The 19094-nt window shown below is 43.0% G+C and overlaps 1 protein-coding gene across 11 annotated transcripts; it reads left to right on the forward strand.

The window, feature by feature from the left end:
* Positions 1–172: 172 nt before the first annotated feature.
* rnf157 (ring finger protein 157) lies at positions 173–15810 on the forward strand. Of its 11 annotated transcripts, XM_084670731.1 has the most exons (21): positions 174–750; positions 2873–2991; positions 6012–6100; positions 6343–6492; positions 6656–6773; positions 6857–6923; positions 7009–7052; positions 7196–7243; positions 7365–7436; positions 7567–7726; positions 7831–7934; positions 8138–8367; positions 8527–8638; positions 8710–8818; positions 8937–9151; positions 9645–9710; positions 10499–10547; positions 11686–11796; positions 12311–12352; positions 12753–12787; positions 14543–14635. In XM_084670731.1, exons 1-20 carry the CDS (start codon positions 663–665, stop codon positions 12785–12787), a joined length of 2028 nt encoding a protein of 675 aa, XP_084526857.1. In that variant the 5' UTR covers positions 174–662; the 3' UTR covers positions 14543–14635. The 11 variants fall into 11 exon arrangements, 10 of the variants coding, with proteins under 10 accessions (XP_084526856.1, XP_084526865.1, XP_084526864.1 ...); XR_014729573.1 differs by having other exon boundaries at positions 173–750; positions 12311–12787; positions 14543–14594; XM_084670733.1 differs by lacking the exon at positions 12311–12352 and having other exon boundaries at positions 14543–14638.
* The last annotated feature ends 3284 nt before the right edge of the window (positions 15811–19094 follow it).

The raw sequence follows: 19094 nt of genomic DNA on the forward strand, positions 1-19094 counted from the left end.
TAGAGACATCTGGGTATTTCCAATAAGCGTTATTATTCGCTAAACCATTATCTGGTTGATGCTGCACTGCAATGCAGTGAACTGTCCCCACACTAGGGGAAGGTCACGTTGTAGCGAGCCACGAGCTGCTGTAGAGAGTCTATGGATAGTAGCCTCTACTGCGCAAAACCTGTAGTCCGGATTTGTGCCTGACGTCATGGGTCGCCATTAGAATCGTTCTTTGACAGGGCACAGAGTTAGATGGAAAACCGATAGCTCTCAGCATCCACTGTGCGGTTGTCGAATTGGAGAGGTAGCGAAAGATATCAGTACACCGACACGTCATACTCTTAGGAAAACTCTTTTAAAATTAGATTCTTAAAGCCACCGAAACGCACATAATTGAAGCGATAGCTGCGTCGCTAAAATGAGAAATCTTTGTTTTTAACGGGACCCTTCTTTTATGCTTCTAAATAAGCAATCGAAGTCAGTCCAACGGGGCTTTGGATAAGCAACAAGAACAACAACTAATCCCTGGGACCTGTACAACACACGATAGACACAAGCAGAACTAAGGATTAAGACACAAATAATGGAAACAGGACGAACTGTTAGGGAATAGAGCGTTTAAATAGCATTGCGAATGTGTAGTGTTATGTATATGATTAGTTATTTGACTGGAAATGGGAGCATTGACAAGTAGACAAAATGCAGGCGTGGAGGAGGTGGATATTCCGTCCAATTCGGTATACCGTTATCCACCGAAAACTGGTAAGTGCTGGTAGCCTAACTGTATCCTATCAGTAAATCATTAGGCTATGCATCTGGCACCAGGACGAAAATTATAGATGTGTGAAGGATTAAATACGCAAACGCCGAAACGCAACCTAAATGGAGACGCAAACCTATTGGGAAAAATAAGCTGTCTTGAACAGGCTTTGGCAAAAGACTACAACATATTGACTCGATCAGACGATTCAGCTATAGCTTTAGAGGTATTTATTGTACCAGGGCAGTGGCACCAGTGTGGCCTACACAAATGTTTACTTTCTAAATCAGTGGTGCATTTCGGTTTAGTAGTGTTGCTGGAAGCTAGGTCTCTGCAACATCTAATTAAGGGAATACATTTTCGTAGATCAGTGGAGTGTGTTGTGGCCTACGTGAAATGAAAGACAGAGAGCTGGACCTGTTTGGAGGTTTCTTCCTCAAATAAAAAATCTATGCATATGAAAATCACTTAAAGAATACTAATGTGTGCCATTTAAATATTGAATGCATTTCAGTATGTTTAGATAAAAATCACTTTGACAAAAGTTTCATACTGTTAGATTTCTACCGACACCAGATGGCCACAGAAAAAGAAAGCCTTTTGTTTTTGGGGTGTGATTACAAACTATAGCCTGTGTGTAAAGGTGTGCTTTGCAAATGAACAGTTGTTCGACAAGAGCTAGACAAGGAACAATAATTCAAAATACAGTTTGAAAGGGGTGACTATTAATAACCCAGTTATATTTTTGGACCTGAAGTAGATACAGGGACACGTCATTGTGATACAGGGTATCTGTCAATCACAGTGATTCGGAGGCTCAGTCTCCTCTAATGTGATATTCAATAGACATGTTGCCATTACCATTGTCATGGCCGTATCCATGCATTGTTGACTAGTGGCCTACCAAAAGAAGGTAGCAGGCTTTATGGATGGCAGAGGCAACTCTGCCATCCTTGGAGTCTCTCTTTATAGGTGTCGCTGTTGGACCGTGTTGCCAAGGAATATCTTGGGGGTTAGATACTATTCTGTCGAAATATCACCTCATTTACAGATATTGTATTTTAGTAAAAATATTAGATTTTAGTTTTCACAGTGGTCACAAAAATGAATTTTGGGATACCCCGTATATTCACAGCTTGTCAACGAGTGTCAGACCTTTCATACCAAACGTATGACTGAGTTGAATTGCAAAACTTCACTCATCCGACCCACCCCATGCCTTCAGCTTGCTAACTTTGCGGCAGTATAGCTGGCTCAAGTGGTGTCAATAAAAGGTGGTTGTTGCTTGCTTGAGACAGAGGACCCTGGTTAGAAACCCATTGTGATACTGAATGTTCATACTGTACCCATCCATCATACAATTGTGTTGCTTTTTGTCATCACAGAAAGTCTGAATTGAATGATCTAATTTGACGATCCTCAATACTCCTTGTTTATCTGTGCTGTGTAAAGTCTTCAGTGTGCTTGCTTGGTTTAGATGGTCACGCAAAAGCTGACATGTGTTTTATCTGTGTTAACCATATGTGCTTGCAGCTGCCACTAATCAGCTCTTGTTAACTCATGGCCATATCAGAGAGTGAATGAAGTACAACTAGTTTGTTTACCATGGCCTATTAAGCAGTCAGAGGTCTCAGGCCTCCTGGGATCTGGTGTCATAGTGGGCTGATGACGAGCCACTCGTTTGACACTTTCCTTAGCGTTACTCAGCACGTTTATATATGTGGTCTTTGTAACTGCTAATTTATTAGTTTTCATATTAGGCTCATAAATTACATGTATTAGCTTAATGTATTTTTTCTATTCCGTTTGTCATAGGTACTAAGAAAAACTGCTCAATAATTGTAGAGAATTTCCATCTGTATCAAAATCTTAGGATGTTTAAAAAGTCATACAGTGATAGTAAAATAAGTATATGAAGCATCCAAATCAGCCTAATAGAGAATAGTTTTTCTTGTCCTCAGTTGCAGTTGTAGATTCATTGAAATTGGCTTGGATGTGGGTCTTTGTTTAGACCCTTACCTAGGTCAACAAGCATCATGAGCTAGTCTCGAACCAGTGGATCTGATTTTATGATTAGTATTGTTGGAATGTCCTGATAAACAGTTTCTGTTCTTATCTCCACAGGAAGTTACTTTGCTAGTCATTTCATCATGGGCGGAGAGAAGTTTGACTCTACTCACCCTGAAGGCTATCTGTTTGGGGAGAATACAGACCTCAACTTCCTGGGGACTCGACCAGTGGCAGTAGGTATTCTCAGGCTACAACAGGCTTTGAGTGAAACAATATAAATACCTTCCCTAACCCAAAACCCTCATTCATCAGGGTGTAATTAATTAACTTGCAAGTTTTCTAGGGGGTTGATCTGATCAATTATGATCTGACTTCAGTTGATTGGACAGGTGTTTGTGTGTGTTGGTGTAACCGGTGTGAATCGGTGAAACTCACTCCTCAGGTATGTAACAGGCCACCCGTGTCAACGAATAGCTAACTTTTCTTTGGCATAGCTGATAGTGGTTGCGCTTGGCAGTCAGAGGTGGCGTGTTCGAGACCAGACAGGGACGAACAAATGGTTTATAAAGCCTTCAGGACGAAGCAAGACCACGTCTGTTACACCCCCGTTACATTGGCAGAATAATCACAAATCAGAAGTGACCCGTCCCAGAGACAGCAGAGGGGAAATAAAACTAAAAAATGTTAACTAGATTTACAAATATTCCCTCAGCATACACTTTCATTCAAAGCAACAACACAAAGTGCATGTACTAAGTCAATTAAAGCTGTTAATTTTTTTTTGTTGTTGCAATTATTATTACTACCGTTATTTTTTTAGTTGTTATGTTAACTCCTCCCTTTAAATCTAAAAAGTATGGCCCTTTGATACTCACTCTGCAAATGCCCTGTCACATACAAACTATTACATATAATACATCTGTGGGGAAGTAAGTTACACATGACTACTAAATCAGTGACTTGGATTTGTACAGTATGACATTGAAGGACTCTCCATGGGTAATATAGGTGGCTGTGGGCCAGTCAACCAGCCAGCTAGCATGCCCTACTACCTAGCTAGTTAGCTAGATAATCTAGTTAGAACCAAGTTTGCTTTGGTTCACCAGTATATATTAGCTTTTTGTTGACTAGTATTGACTTCGGGGATATTAAATGATAATAATTTAATGAGAATTTAACATTGCTGAATTTAAGCTTGTTTGTAGACTACTTGCATTTCATTGTATTCTTATTTTTTAAGTAACTAATGATACACCTAAAAATGTTTCTCACGTGAGTGGAGTTATGTTTAAATTCATTGAGGAAGGGTAGGTAACCGCTGTTAATGGCTTGTAGTAGCTTGGTCAGCTTTTGTGCTGAAGCAGAATCATGCTGAGGGCATCTTGTCCCAATAAATAACCACTTTTAAATCATGTCTCTTATTGCTGTTGACACTGAGATGAAGTGGGCTGAATGTGAAGGTTTTTGTAACCTTCCACGGTACCCAGAAAGCTCTGATGAGTGTCTGTGAGGCTGTATCATTATCCCTCACCATTATGTCATTCATGTCAGACTCTAAGCAGATGGTAGTGCCAAGTCACAGACCAACCACAAATTTCGCTTTCTCTCTGATAGCTTTCCATGAGAGATTAGCCCATGTGTGCACTGTGTGTACTTTCGTTACATGCTTGATAAATGTTCTCATCTGTCAATGTTGTCATAAGAAAAAATGTATAATGTAATATGAATTTACATTTCTACATTTACTATATTTCACCATTTCTGGTTTTCCATATATTTGGGCAGACACCACGTCCTACTGGCTTGCTTGTGCGTCTTTGCGTACATTGTATTTTGTTGTGGGGAAACATCAGTTTTATTTCAGTTTACATATATTATTGTTATTTTCTAATATTCAGATGTGCTTTTTGCCATAGGAAAAATGATTGGAACATACAAAGATTGATTCCCGGCCACGCTAAATGACGTTGTGTCCTTGGGCAAGGCACTTCACCCTACTTGCCTCGGGGGAATGTCCCTGTACTTACTGTAAGTCGCTCTGCATAAGAGCGTCTGCTAAATTACTAAATGTAAAATGTAAATATCTTATGACGCTAACAACTTCAACTGAGCTAGGTGCATTACTTTGACCCGGCCAGGGTCAAAATTGGTGCATGATTCAGCATATCTAGATGATAACTGACACTGGTGAACAGTATAGAACTGAAAGTGAGTTTGATGGCTCCTCTGTCGGCCAAAGAGGTGGTTATACTAACCTCACTGACCTCAACCAATGGACCCCACAATCATTTGTCTGTCAGGCTATTCTGTTCGGGGCAATACTTTTAACTTAGGCATCTATAGGCAAAAGAACCATTTCAGTTTCAGAAAGATGGAATTGAAACCGATTATACCAACTCTGTTCAACAATGCTTCAGTGTTTTTGGTGTGTTTGTGTCTACAATCACCTTTGTCTCAACTTTGGTGTCTTGATAAGCGTATTGACCAGCAATGCTTTGAATTGATACAGTGGCTGACCACTGGAATTACAGAGGCATATTCTAGCTGCAAGGGAGTGGGGAGTGAGTGAGTGCAATTCTCATTCCTGGCCCACATTATGCACTCCTCTGGTTGGTTTCTTACAAACAAGCATGTCCAAACTGTAGTCTTTGTCTGGGGGGGTTTGCTCTTGGAGAAACACCTCTGGTGTTTTTTTCACTGTAGACAAACTCAAAGAACGAAAGATGAAACAGTATTAAACATTGCCTTCTCATGAACCCAGAACTGATTTTGTGGAATTATACTGTATCTAAATAATTATTAAATATATCACAAAAGGTTGGCATTGGACTCAACAGATCAGCTAATCATGTTTGCTACATTGTCTTATAAGATATGAGACATTGTACCTACTGGAAGCAGCTCTTAAGCATCTTCTTGTGTGTCAGTGGTTTACAGTAAAGGGCCCAGATGTTTGAATACTGCTCCATTTTCTAAAACACATGTATACACACACACACACTTATGCTATATTTCCCTGTCCAGGTCCAGATAAGAGCTAGTACTGTGAAGGTATGGGGGAACCACACCCTCCCACAGACTGTCGATTCACCCTGCATCTGCTCACACACACATTCAACAACCAACCAGGCCTAAAACTAAGGGAAAAGAAAAGGCCCTCTGTAAAGTTGAAACATTTTCTGCACAATCCTGGGGTACTTGTGCCACCGCTTGAGCAACAGTAAACCTACAGTACCAACTCTTACTTTTGCAGTTCCCCTATGCTGCTCCACCCCCTCAAGAACCAGTGAAGACGCTCCGAAGCCTCATAAACATCCGCAAAGACACACTGCGACTTGTAAGGTTAGTATTTTCCTTCATAGAAATATATTAATGCCAATAAAATGTAATGTATTTACACTACTTTGCTAATGCATTTCTAGCATAATATATAATTATCAGGCTTTATATGTTCCACTTAAGTCTGTTTGTCTCTCTCTCTCTCTCTCTCTCTCTCTCTCTCTCTCTCTCTCTCTCTCTCTCTCTCTCTCTCTCTCTCTCTCTCTCACACACACACATACACACACACACACACACACACACAGGTGCAGTGAAGATGTAAAGCTACCTGGTGAGGAGATGGTGGAAAAGAACAGAGCCTGCTACAACATTGAGTTCACGTTTGATGCAGACACACAGGTGGCCATCACCATCTTCTACCAGGCCGTAGAGGAGTTCCACAGCGGAGTGCCAGTGTATGTCTGGGACTGACATATGCATATTCTCAAACACAATCATGAGCCCCAGTTCTGGGGAATAAATGACTGAGGGAAGCACTGCCATAGTTTTAGAGGTGTCGTCAGTGTGGTCTTGTGTGTGTGTGTGTGTATTCTGATGTAATTCTCCCGGTCCGTCTAGTTACCTCCCCCAGGACAGCGCTCTACAGTCAGAGACGGTGCACTTTAAGAGGGGCGTGAGCCAGCAGTTCTGTCTACCGTCACACTCCGTCAACCTGTCAGAGTGGGCTGAGGAGGAGGTATAGTAGAGTGTGTCTGCAGCTGTTTCTGTGTCAGTTAACCCACGACTAACCTCCCTTTCCCCTGCCTGCCTCCTCTGTAGTTGCTGTTTGACATGGACAGGGAGATCTTTCCAATGGTGGTGCAGGCAGTAGTAGATGAAGGGGAAGGTGAGTCATGCAAACATCTGTTACCTCAAGTCTGACCAAAGTCCTTAATAAAAACACATGAATTAATTAATAATCCCCTTTGTAGATCACTTGGGCCACTCACATGTACTCTTAGCTACTTTTGAGAAGGTAAAGAAAAGTATTTATTTTCAACTTTATTTCCAGACATTGCATCTGTTTAGTTCTGTGAGTCTAAATTGCAATATTCTAGTAATGGATGTTCAGTAAGTCTTGGTTATGTGAAGTGAGTTTAAAAGAGTCCATTGTTACAGCACATGGATGGGAGCTTCTGTATCAAACCTCTAAAGCAGAAACAAGTGGTGAGTACCTACCTACCAATGTATCTACCTGCCTTCAGGTGATACTATTCTACCTCCTGTCCTCTTGTTCTGCAGACTTGAAGAAACTGTTTCTCATTCTTTGAGCCATTTCTTACCTCAGGTTGATGGAGTGAGCTATCTCCTGCAGGAGATCTATGGCATCGAGAACAAATACAACAGCCAAGAGTCCAAGGTGATCCAGTGGTTCTTCTGCTAAATCTACACTTCACAGGAAGTCACAACTATAGTTGACAGGAACAAACAATACTCTCTGAATGCATATGAGATGTGCCTGATCCAAACATACATTCGGTGTTTTGCAGGTGGCAGATGATGAAATTAGCGACAACAGTGCAGAATGTGTAGTTTGTTTGTCTGATGTGAGGGACACTCTCATCCTGCCTTGTCGACACCTCTGTCTCTGCAATGCCTGTGCTGACACACTCCGTTACCAGGCCAACTGTTGCCCCATCTGCAGACTGCGTGAGTCACAACAGCTTGTATGTGCAGAAGCACGCCAAAGTCATCTTACACATTGATTATTGTTGTTAAGTGACTTTTCCTGCACTGTCCATGCTTTTCTCCAGCCTTCAGAGCTCTTCTGCAGATCCGGGCCATGAGGAAGCGTCTGAGTCTGTCTCCGGCCGGGATGAACCCTGTCATCACTTCTCAGACCTCTGACTCAGAGGAGGTAAGACCTCACACACAACACATCCACATACACAGTTACCTACTGTTCTGTGCTGTCCAACACATTGCCTCTCAGAGGACATTACAGTTTTCTAAGTCTACTGTGTAAGGGTGCACTGTGTTTGGGAGGTCAGAGTGAATCATCGCGGTGATGTAAAACAGTGTGTATTTCTTCTACATCTCCTTCTTATCTGTCTCCCTCAGGCGTCGGAGCACATCCCCCCGGGGTATGAAGCAGTGTCTCTCCTGGAGGCTCTGAACGGCCCCCTGAGCACGTCTCCCTCGGTGCCCCCACTGCAGACCCTGTCTGGGGCTCATGTGTCTGGGCCCCTGCCCCCCTACAGCAGTGAGGCTAACCTACCCCCAGCACGCTCTCTCTCCCCGCCAGACCACTACAACTCCAGCCAACTTAAACTCAAGAAAAGTGGCTCTAAGTAAGTTGGAGGTGGAGTTGTGGGCATATTGGCACACAAACTCTTGATCCACACTACAAACATGAAGCCATGCATACACACATGCACATGAGCATTCTTTTCTTGGAGTATTTGTAGAGAAGGTGTGGTCTCTCACAGCGCAGCATTGTGTTCCACCAGGTCGCTCTCTCAGAACTCCTCTGTGCTCCCAGAGGAGGAAGATGAGAAATCATGTAGTGAATCAGAGGTTCAAGCCAGAGCCAGCCGCCGAAAACTAGCTGTGGAACAGCAGGTGTGTGTGTGTGCATACAGTATGTGTGTGTACAGTGTGTGTGTGTGTCTCACTCTTCTTCTGTGTTTCAGTATGGTGTTACTCCAGAGAGTGAGAACTTGACTCTGTCCTCGTCTGGAGCCATTGATCAGTCGTCCTGTACTGGTACCCCCCTCTCCTCCACCATCACATCCCCTGAAGGTACACACTAGTTAAACTTGTCTGAACTCTGAAGAGATCCTGCACCAAAATAAGCATCTGAATACTTCCAAGCCTCAGCCTTAGTACCTGCTGCTGTCTCTGTTGCCCTCTCTCCCAGAGCCAGCGAGCAGCAGCTTGGCCCAGTCAGTCATGTCCATGGCCTCCTCTCACTCTCAGCACTCCCACATCAGCACCGACACCATGTCCTCCATGTCTGGATCCTACCTGGCCGGGGTGGAGGGGGAGCAGGAGGTGCCAGAGGGAGGAGAGGGAGAGGGGGAGGAGAACCAGGATGCCCCCATGGAGAGCCGGGGGCCCTCACAGCAGGACGGGGTGAGTGCACAAGAAAAGACGGGTATCTAGTTGAACGTCTTTGACCGAGATTGTACCTTGAGTTTAACCCTAACCTGCACGAAAGAGTTTGGGACAGCAAAATCAAACAATACATAATATAGTATACATATATTACAACACAATATAGGATATGGAAACCTTTTTCCGAGGGCTCCATCTATCAGGCACTCATTGTGGAAGCTCTTAAATGTGTGATCAGTTTGTAGATTGATTGTCTTTTTTTAATCAATTGTAGAATATAAATGTGGGAAGATTATACTAAAAAGTGTATGGGTGAATGCACCCTAAAGCTCTGAGTTGCATTTTGGAAAGATCTGTAGCAGAGCAGCCGTCATTTACTGATACCGCCCTTTTGTATACCAAGTAACTAAGTAAATACCAGTAAAATAATTACCTATTAAAATGTTCATATTTAATGTCAGACAAACAGGTAATTTACAGTCATCTCTCTTTGTATCTCCCTTCATCTCAGGAGATTCCTAATGAACCAAAGGAACAGAACCTTGTGGTGGCTGTGTCTGAAGAAAGAGACTCTGAGGTTACTATACACATGTTTCATTAGGCCAGCCAGTATCTGCCAGTGGAATTTACTAACATAATTTCACGTTGGCGAAAGGCAAATGTTTTAGGCAACGAAACACTTTTTTGTTAATTGTTGACATTGTTTTTATGGGTATAAAATGCACAAAAATGTAACCCTAACCCTAATTGGGGTTGCTTATCTAATTGGTGGAAATAAATGCTTTGGTGAAGGTGCCATTCCCCATTCCCAAAATTAAGATTTTTCTTAAAATGGTTAAGTCCTGTCAGTTTTAATTTACAACCATAAACCATGAAACCATTGAGAAGCCTACTAAGTATTGGACCGTTTCCATTACATATCATCAGATTTAAGAATGGGGTGCACATCCTTGAATACATTTGTAAATCTATCACAGAAAGTAATTGCACTGTGTGGCTGCACGACAGAAAAGATGACGTGTTCACACTTACTTCGGTTCACTTGGTCCGGACCAGAATAGAAAATGTTACATTTACTCAATGTTTGTTTAGTGTTCACACTGGCATTTTAAGATGAACTGCACTAACAGAGCAGTTGAGCCACAGTTAGTTAAATTGAACCAAACCTGCCAAGTGTGAACACACCCTAATTTAACCACTCAACCCTAACGCTTGAGCAGGTAGAGCATGGTGTCAAGAAGCCTCAGTAGGAGTAGGATTGTAAATGCAGTAGTAATATACATAATAGGTTTAGTTTAAATCCCCAGATTTGTGAATTTATTTCCACATATTGAACAAATTGCAATGTATCTTTCTGTCTCTCAGGGAAATGATGTGACAGAGGAAGATTGCCCTTCCCCGCCTCATGAGCATGGTAACTATGCACAAAAATATCACTGGATCACTTCTGTGCTTTTAACACGACCAGTCAGTGACCACCCTAACAAACCAGTCCTGTGGTATTAGTTAAGGCATATCAGACAAGGCCCTCCAGAGAATGTACCACATTCTATAGCTACTGAAAGGCTAGCTGAAAACAATATCGCCAGCGCAATTTACTATAATTGTATTCATACATGTCTGTCCATACTGTACCTCATCTGAGTGTGCCTGATTGCTTGGCTCTTTTGATCCTGTATGTCTCTTAGTATGAGTGTGTTTCTGGATGCTTGTAGATGAATTGCGGTTTTCTCATGCTGTGTTTTTGCTTGCAATGCTCTATATGGGATGCTTAATTGCCTACTGCAGCCTGAAATTACAATATGTACACCATCCACACATTACACTCTGGATGAAGTGCTTCCGTAAGTCTGTGGGTAAGGGGAGTGTGTGTCACATCTCTTTTCTCTATCTCTTTTCTCTCCTGCTCTCCTTTTTTCAAGGTCAGATAGACTGGTGTGGATGCTGACATGATCCCTCTCCATAAGAGCTGTCTATGTCCACAAGGGTTGTGTTACATATGTACGATAGTATGGGAATTGTGTGTGCACATGTATGAGAATTGCTGAAGTTGTACACAGATCCTTTCAAGCAAACTGAAATTATGAATAAATGTCAGTAAACCTACTGCAACAATTGATGACGAAATGTAAAACTTGTTGTAAAGTGTCATACAGTGTTTATGTACGATACACTCTAAGCTTGTATGCACAGGCGTGTGTCTGCTTCAGGTCGGCTTGCCAGCTTCCACATGCACTGTGTATACCTGCTGAGCTGCTCTCATTGATTCATTTTAGATCACCATACATATACGTACACACAACAATGCATGCACTTCTGGTCATAACCTGGACATGCTAGAAATGGCACAAGTGTGGAAACTGCTTATGAATTAAGCAATTTGAACAAACAAACCCATTTAAAGTCCTTTCCGTAACCTAACCTTACCCGTAATGTGGTAATGAATGGGTCCTGTGAAATAGTACTCCATTCTAGCATTGCCAGTCAGTGACTGCTGACTTCAACCATGCTGGGCCTGGCTGCTCTTGTTTGACTTTTGCCCTCGCTTACAGGTGGGCGGAGCAGGTGTCCAGAGTTCACCAATAACAATCAGGGCGTCGCCCTCTGTGACACGGCCTCTTTGGGGCTGGATAATGAGCACGCTCCCGACAGCCATTTCGCCGGTGAGTGGCAACCTACCGAACATGGACCAATGAGAGCTGAGAACTGGGCATGGGCCAAAGGAGGGGGGGGGCAGGGTTGGGTGAAGGGGGGATAGGAGGGAGAGGAGAAGGAGGGGCAGAACACCGTTTTTATTCATAGTAAAGGTGAGGTTTATAGGAAGATATTGGTGGACTAGAAGGACAGCATGGTTGCTGGTTAGTTTGAGAAGACTAGTATCACCTCCACTCTTACTCATCTCCCAGGCTGAACAGGTTCAACAGATCAGAAATCTTTCTTTTCATCTCTACCCCTTTTTCGTGTCTGTTTTGTCAGGGGTGGCTAGCTGTGGACTCTTCCTCCATATCTGTATGTTAGAGTATGTGAAAATGACTTGATGACTATGTCTTGGCATGCCACTGTTTGTGCGGTGGGTCTGAGTGTGTCTGTTCAGGGTTCATGTTCAGTGTCTGCCAGCTCCAGGCTGCTTCGCCTCACATCTGCGACTACACTCCTCTTCCTCTCATTACATTTCAGCTTTTCCTCTTCTCCCGCGTGAAAGATGTGTTCATCTGCAAGGTTGGTTGGGTTACTGTGATGAGAATATAGGCTTTACTTATCAAACTTGGTTGTCTTCTTATCTGTTAGCTAATCAATTCCCCTATTGCGTTCAACAACGGAAATAATACAATATAACAGAAAAAGTGACAGAACTCGATTATCAAATACATTGGACAAAAAAATCCCAGAAGCACCAAGACTAACTCTCTTTCCATGACTAACTGTCTCTCCTTTAATCCCAACCATCACTGTGGATGTTCTAAAGGATTATATTGGTGTGGGCCGTAACTGTGTTCTGCTCTCTTTCGGTGTCTATCTCCTTTTCCCACCATTGAGTATCATTGTCTGTCTCTTCTGAATGTTCTCCTCCCTTCTCTATTCTTTTTCTTGCTTCCTCTGCTCTCTTTTGGATGGACAGAGGAGGATTCATGCCCTGTGCACATTGAGAAATAGGTATGACTCAAGTTGACTGGTACTGGAGATCAGATATAGTACTGAATGGTCATGGCAGAGTTCATAATAATACGTCTGTGAAATGTGACCGAATGGCAGCCTTGGTCTGGACTTAATCGAATAAAAAAATCAGGCAGAAAATATACTTTTGTTATCATTGTAAAAAGGTTTCTTTAATAATAACACTACCACTTATATGAGTTATGGAAAAAGCATTTTATTTGTAACTCATGGAATGATACAGAAACAAAATTTGATAAAAGCCATACGGTATCGTACAATGCCAAGATGTAGCCCAAGAGGCTACTAGAGTTTACTAGTTTCTATTAGGCCAGATTAACACTCTTGATTTAAAATATTAGTGTAACAAAGTGTCCATACATTTCCCTGAAACTGGGAACATTGTGTTTCATCAAATAAATACCAGACAATTATTGTGAAATACATGATGCACAATATGTCATACACAGTGTTTCAGGAGTGGGATAGTCTTGTACAGATCACAGGAGTCACAGTCTTCCTGATATGTTAGCAGTCGCATCATCAATAAAAACGAATGAGTGAGAAACAGCAGAAGTAAGACTGCTTGACTGCACCTCCACCGTGTCACAGAAGGTACCATGCTCGTGGAGATTTCCTTTTTTCGTCAAACCTTTTTCAATCGATCTCCCTAGTATTTGTCAATTTTTGTCTTTTGTTCATCTTTACACTGTCATTTAGTAGACGCTCTTCTCCAGAGCGTGGTATTTCTTTATCGATTCATCAATGCAATACTCTCCTGGCTCTCAGATGTAATTTGTAAACATCCTCTAACTTTGCTGTTATTTGTCGTCCCTCTGATTTACTGCCTGTAGGCAGAGATATACACCTACGTTCTGGAGAGGGTTTCTGATATGTTGGGACTTTCTTCACAATAACGCCATACAACCTCTCAAACTTCACAGCATAGTTCAGACAAATGTAGATAGTACCATCTACTATGTATTATGGCATCCACTGCCTATAATTTACATACATAATGACAAGTGTGGAATTATGGCAAAATGTGTTAATTCATCAGAAACAATGACTACATTATTCTCCATTTAAAAGCATCAGTGGTTACATTGTGCTTGGTCATGCTATTACCACAGATGAACATGCGGGTGTGCATGCTTGCACTGAATTCCATAACTGTGCAATGTGGTTATGGGCAAGGGGGCGCTGTTTTTGGGAAGTGTGCACTCTTATATACCCACCACCAAGTGCTCCTTCCACATGCCCAAAGGGTGCTGCTCCTGTGTGACATTGCAGCAGAGGGGACCACATCTGGCTTCTGAGGGTATGAGAAACAGGTGTGGTCCCTGGACTGGGGTTTGAAGTTGTGAAGGAATAAACCTGAGGGATTGCTATGTGTAATGTACAGTACATATTTAGGACACACCATGATTCAAAGGAACTTAGTGTGGGGATTTGAACCTGCAACCTCTTGATCTACACCTACACCGACAACACATGGTAGCTAGTGAAACCTTAATGCAAAGTGTTGCCAGATCATCACACCCAACTCTGGTGACTGATAAATGTGAGATTATAATGAAAGTCACCTGATGAATACCTAAGTACCCTGGACTAAAATTTAAGTGTTAATTTTCTCTCCTTCATCTCCTATACACTGGATTGATTAGTGCTTACACCAGTGCTCATGTAGAAGACACGATATGTTATGATTTAATACCACCTCCGTCTCTCCCCCTCTCGTTGTCTATCTCTCAGGTCGGATGTATCTCGGGGGTTACAGGCCTGTTTTGGTGCCCCTCCCCCACCATGCTTCAACCAGTAATATCAACCTTGAGGAGCAGGAGGCAGAGGCGGGGGACAGCCATAGTCCCCCAAAAAAGCATCCTGTCGCGGACCACTCATTGTGTAACACACACTAGCGCACACACAGTGAGCTGGAGTGTCTGGCTGATGGGTGCTCAGCCTCAATCCCTAGAATTGAGCCCTTTGTGGACCACTCATTATGTAACACACCCACTCACATTCGCCCATCCATACTCATCCCCAACTGGTAGGATCTATTAGAAGTGTACCAAAACCACACCACTTTCCAATGGTTATTTGACCCTTTTCAAATTCCTTGTTTGATATATTTATCTGCTCACCACCATACTATTCCAGCATCTCTTTGTGCTTTTGTTTTCTTGGGAATAATTGATCACATGACTTTGTCCAACTACCTGACATTATAACTTTTTGCAAGCTGCTCTCCTTCTTCGCTACCAAGAACCAATCAATCAGGGACTACTGTGAGCTGTCATCTAGTTTAAATTAGGTTTTTCTGTTCTGTGTTTAATACCTGTTTAAACATTGAAAACAAGTGACCAATGTTAGTCTACATTCACTGGATGAGGCTAGACCAGACATCTCTATGGACCCGGTGAGTCTGGTCCTGGTTTAGCATGCAGTCCTCTTGAGGTTTCCACTTCATCCATATTGTTCTCAGCAGCGATTTGTCCTGTTAAAACCTGCTTTGTATCTGACTTTGGCTATAGTAATAAACTAGACTTGGAAGATATCATGAAATGGCTGACCTGTTCCATAACAATTAGTGATACTTAACTGAAATGGGGACAGGGAGCCAAGTCTCTCCTAATGTAATAATGATCATGAAGGGTATGCCTGTAAGTATGCCTTTGAGTCCAAAGGGGGAAAACAACAATGTGTTAATCAGTTGTAGTCCAAACATACACCCATGACATTTGAACCCTTGACCCTATCCACCCACTATCCTCCAATATCAGTCCTATTACATCAGCATTATTATAGCTGGACTGAGACACCACACAACAAACCCATGTTGCATCCAAAAGACATATACAGTTGTTGAACTGCACTTTTAAAGAACAGCACTCCTGTCTACAATACTTTTTATTTTAAATACACATCTGCTGTCTAAAAGACAACCCACATCCTATGTGAAACATTTATTTTGTATTATTTTAGTGCTTAGTTCACACGTAGATACTTTTCTGTGTTGTTCATGTGGATTTTTGTTAAATTAATAATAAATAATAAATAAATTTTGATGAATACTCACATTTATACTTGCACTTCTACACACTAAAAGGGACATTCCAGTGTTTTCGATGTTTAGTCTAATTTCTCACATCTCACCACACTATTAATCATGTCAGATTGTTTGTTAAAGCTTCACATATTTATTTATACACTCAGCTGTCGTCTACCTTCCTCGTCTTGGTAAGTGGTGGATAAACTGCAACGTCTGAGACAACCGCCCGATGTTTCTAGATTCCGACAGAAGAAGTCCACACATTTCCAGGTCATGACAAGTATTAAAATTATAACAGCCATTTTTGTCAGCCCCTCAAGCAGAAATTATTTATATTAAATCATTATTTGCCTGCAGTCAAAACATATCAATGGTTTTGATATGAAGTTAGATTAACTGCTAAATGAACACATATGTAGCAATACTTTACAACATAGTAACAACATTATAGTTACAAAATAACTACTATGTAGTTTCACTTCATTACGGCCCAGAGCAACAAGTTATTATACAAGCGATACTTGTTATGGGAGAGGTGGGCTTTTCAGGGTTAAGTAAATGTTAACATTGATCTTGTTTTGGTAATACATCCTTCAACTGCCTTTTTCAACATCCACTCTCCTCTTACACCCCTCCCCCATACTTGGCTATTACACTTTTGCAAAACCTACACTGCTAACACTTACTATTATACTATTTCATTAGTCATTTATTTATTAAGCACATTTAAAAAATAACAGCTGTTAGCCAAAGTTCTGCACAATAGCAAATAATTAAAACACACACATTAAGACACAATACAATCACAGGCAAGTTACAATTAAACAACATAAATCTCTAAGTGCAAGTGTACTTGAGAAAAAGCAAGCAACAATAAAAATAAAAATAAGATGAACTAAAATAGAATATTTCACAGCGAATACAACAGTTTAAATCAGTTACCACCAACCAACAAGAGCTACAAGTCTCGAGTCATGTGATCCTTGAGGAAACTAGCATTGGGTTCAGCAAACCATTCCTAAGTACCGTTGTACTCCCGGAACAAGTGCGTCTTGACCCTTCTCTTGAAGGTGGAGTCTTTGTCTCTGATGGAGGTGGGGAGTTGATTCCACCACAGGGGGGCCAGGCAGGAGAAGAGCTTGTGTTGGGACTGGGCGGGGGGGACCACCAGGCGGTTGTCTGAAGAAGACCGTAGGTGGCGGGTGGGGGTGTAAGGCTGCAGGAGAGACTTGATGTAGTCGGGTGCAGTCCCGTTCACTGCTCGGAAGGTCAGTATCAGGATCTTGAATCTGATGCGGGCCATGATGGGTAGCCAGTGGAGGGAAATGAGGAGCGGAGTAACGTGGGAGCGTCTGGGTAGGTTGTAGACCAGGCGTGCCGCTGCGTTCTGAATCCTCTGAAGAGGGCGGGTTGCGCATGCTAGGAGACCGGCAGGCAGCGAGTTGCAGTAGTCCAACTTGGAGAGGACAAGTGCTTGGACTAGCAGCTGGGTGGAGTGCTCAGACAAGTATCTCCTGAGCAATGTGGGCCGTGAGGGAGAGCTCATCATCCATGGTAATCCCAAGGTTCCTGGCAGAGGATGAAGGGGTCACCGTCGCAGATCCCAGGGTGATTGAGAGGTTGTGAGAGATGGAGGGTTTGGCCGGGATGATGAGAAGTTCTGTTTTGGCGAGGTTCAGCTGGAGGTGGTGCTTGGTCATCCAGGCGGGGATGCCTGCGAGGGAGGCCTCAATCCTAGCTGAGATCCCGGATCAGTCGGGGGGAACGACAGGTGCAGCTGCGTGTCGTCAGCGTAGCAGTGGTAGGAAAAGTCAGGGGAGGTGATGATTGGTCCAAATGAGGTGGTGTACAGAGAGAAGAGGAGGGGTCCAAGGACGGAGCCCTGTGGGACACCGGTGGAGAGCTGGTGAGGGTCAGACAGTTTGCCTCCCCAGGAGACCTGGTAGGACCTTCCAGACAGGTAGGATGAGATAGTGTGCAATGCCAGTGATGCCCATCTCAGAAAGTCTGTAGAGCAGGATCTGGTGGTTAACCGTATCAAACGCTGCAGAAAGGTCCAACAGAAGGATGACGGATGACCTGGAAGTCACTCTGGCAGACTGGAGGGCAGTGGTGACTGAAATTAGGGCAGTCTCTGTGGAGTGGCTGGTCTTGAAGCCCAATTGGTTGGGGTCAAGCAGGTTGTTCTGAGAGAGAAAGTTAGACAGTTGGTTAGATGCAGCACATTCAATTGTTTTAGAAAATACCTTTTTTGAGTAGAGGGGTAACTCTGGCCTGTATGAAGGCAGAGGGGAAGGTGCCAGAAGTAAGAGAGGAGTTTAGGACATGGAGTAGAACAGTTATGATGGAGGGGGAGATGGTTTGAAAGAGAGGGGAGGGGACAGGATCAAGGGGGCAGGAGGTGGGGCGATGAGAGAGAATGAGGTCAGAGAGCTCTGACTCGGAGAGGGGAGAGAAAGAGTTTAGACATTTAGTTGGGTCAGTCATGGAGGGTGAGGGGGTAGGAAATGTGGGTTTAGGGAACCGACTGCTAATGTCGGAGACTTTTTTCTCAAAGAAGGAGGAGAAGTCGTCTGCTGTCAGGGTGGAGGGAGGGGGTGGGGGAGGTGGGTTAAGAAGGGTGGAGAAGGTGGAGAAAAGTTTGTGGGAGTTTGAAGCAGAGTTCATTTTGTTCAGAAAGTAGAGGGTTTTAGCACCAGTTATGTGAGAAGAGAAGGATTTAAGCAGGGAGTGATACTTATCAAGGTCCAGACCGTCTTTGGACTTGCGCCATCTCCTCTCAGCTGCTCGAAGGGTGGACCGTTCTTCACAAATAACATCCGTGAGCAACAGGCAGGAGGGAGAAGATCACGCAGGCCTGGTTGACAGGGGACGGAGAGAGTCAAGTGATGCAGTTAAAGTGGTTAACAGGGTGTCAATGGCAGTGTTAGTGGGGTGGGATGAGAACTCGTCAATGGGAGGGAGGGAGGATGTTACAATAGAGGACAAATGGGAGGGGGATAGGGAGCGGAGGTTGCGCCGGAAAGTTACGAGGGGGGGGGAGGTAGGATGATTTGGAGGGAGAGAGACAGAGAATTGGATAAAGTAGTGATCAGAAATGTGCAGTGGAGTTACAGAGGTTCCACTTTATATTGTTGTTCTGTTAGCTAGACAGCCCCTTTGAATGCAGCTGAATATCAGTTGTAAAAGCAAATTTCTTCGAAATAACGAAACAGATTTTCCCTGTTTTCCTTACATTCCTTACACACCCACCTC

This window comes from Hypomesus nipponensis, chromosome 13 (assembly GCF_054491055.1).
Source record: "Hypomesus nipponensis isolate SF chromosome 13, ASM5449105v1, whole genome shotgun sequence".
Classification (NCBI taxonomy): Eukaryota; Metazoa; Chordata; class Actinopteri; order Osmeriformes; family Osmeridae; genus Hypomesus; species Hypomesus nipponensis.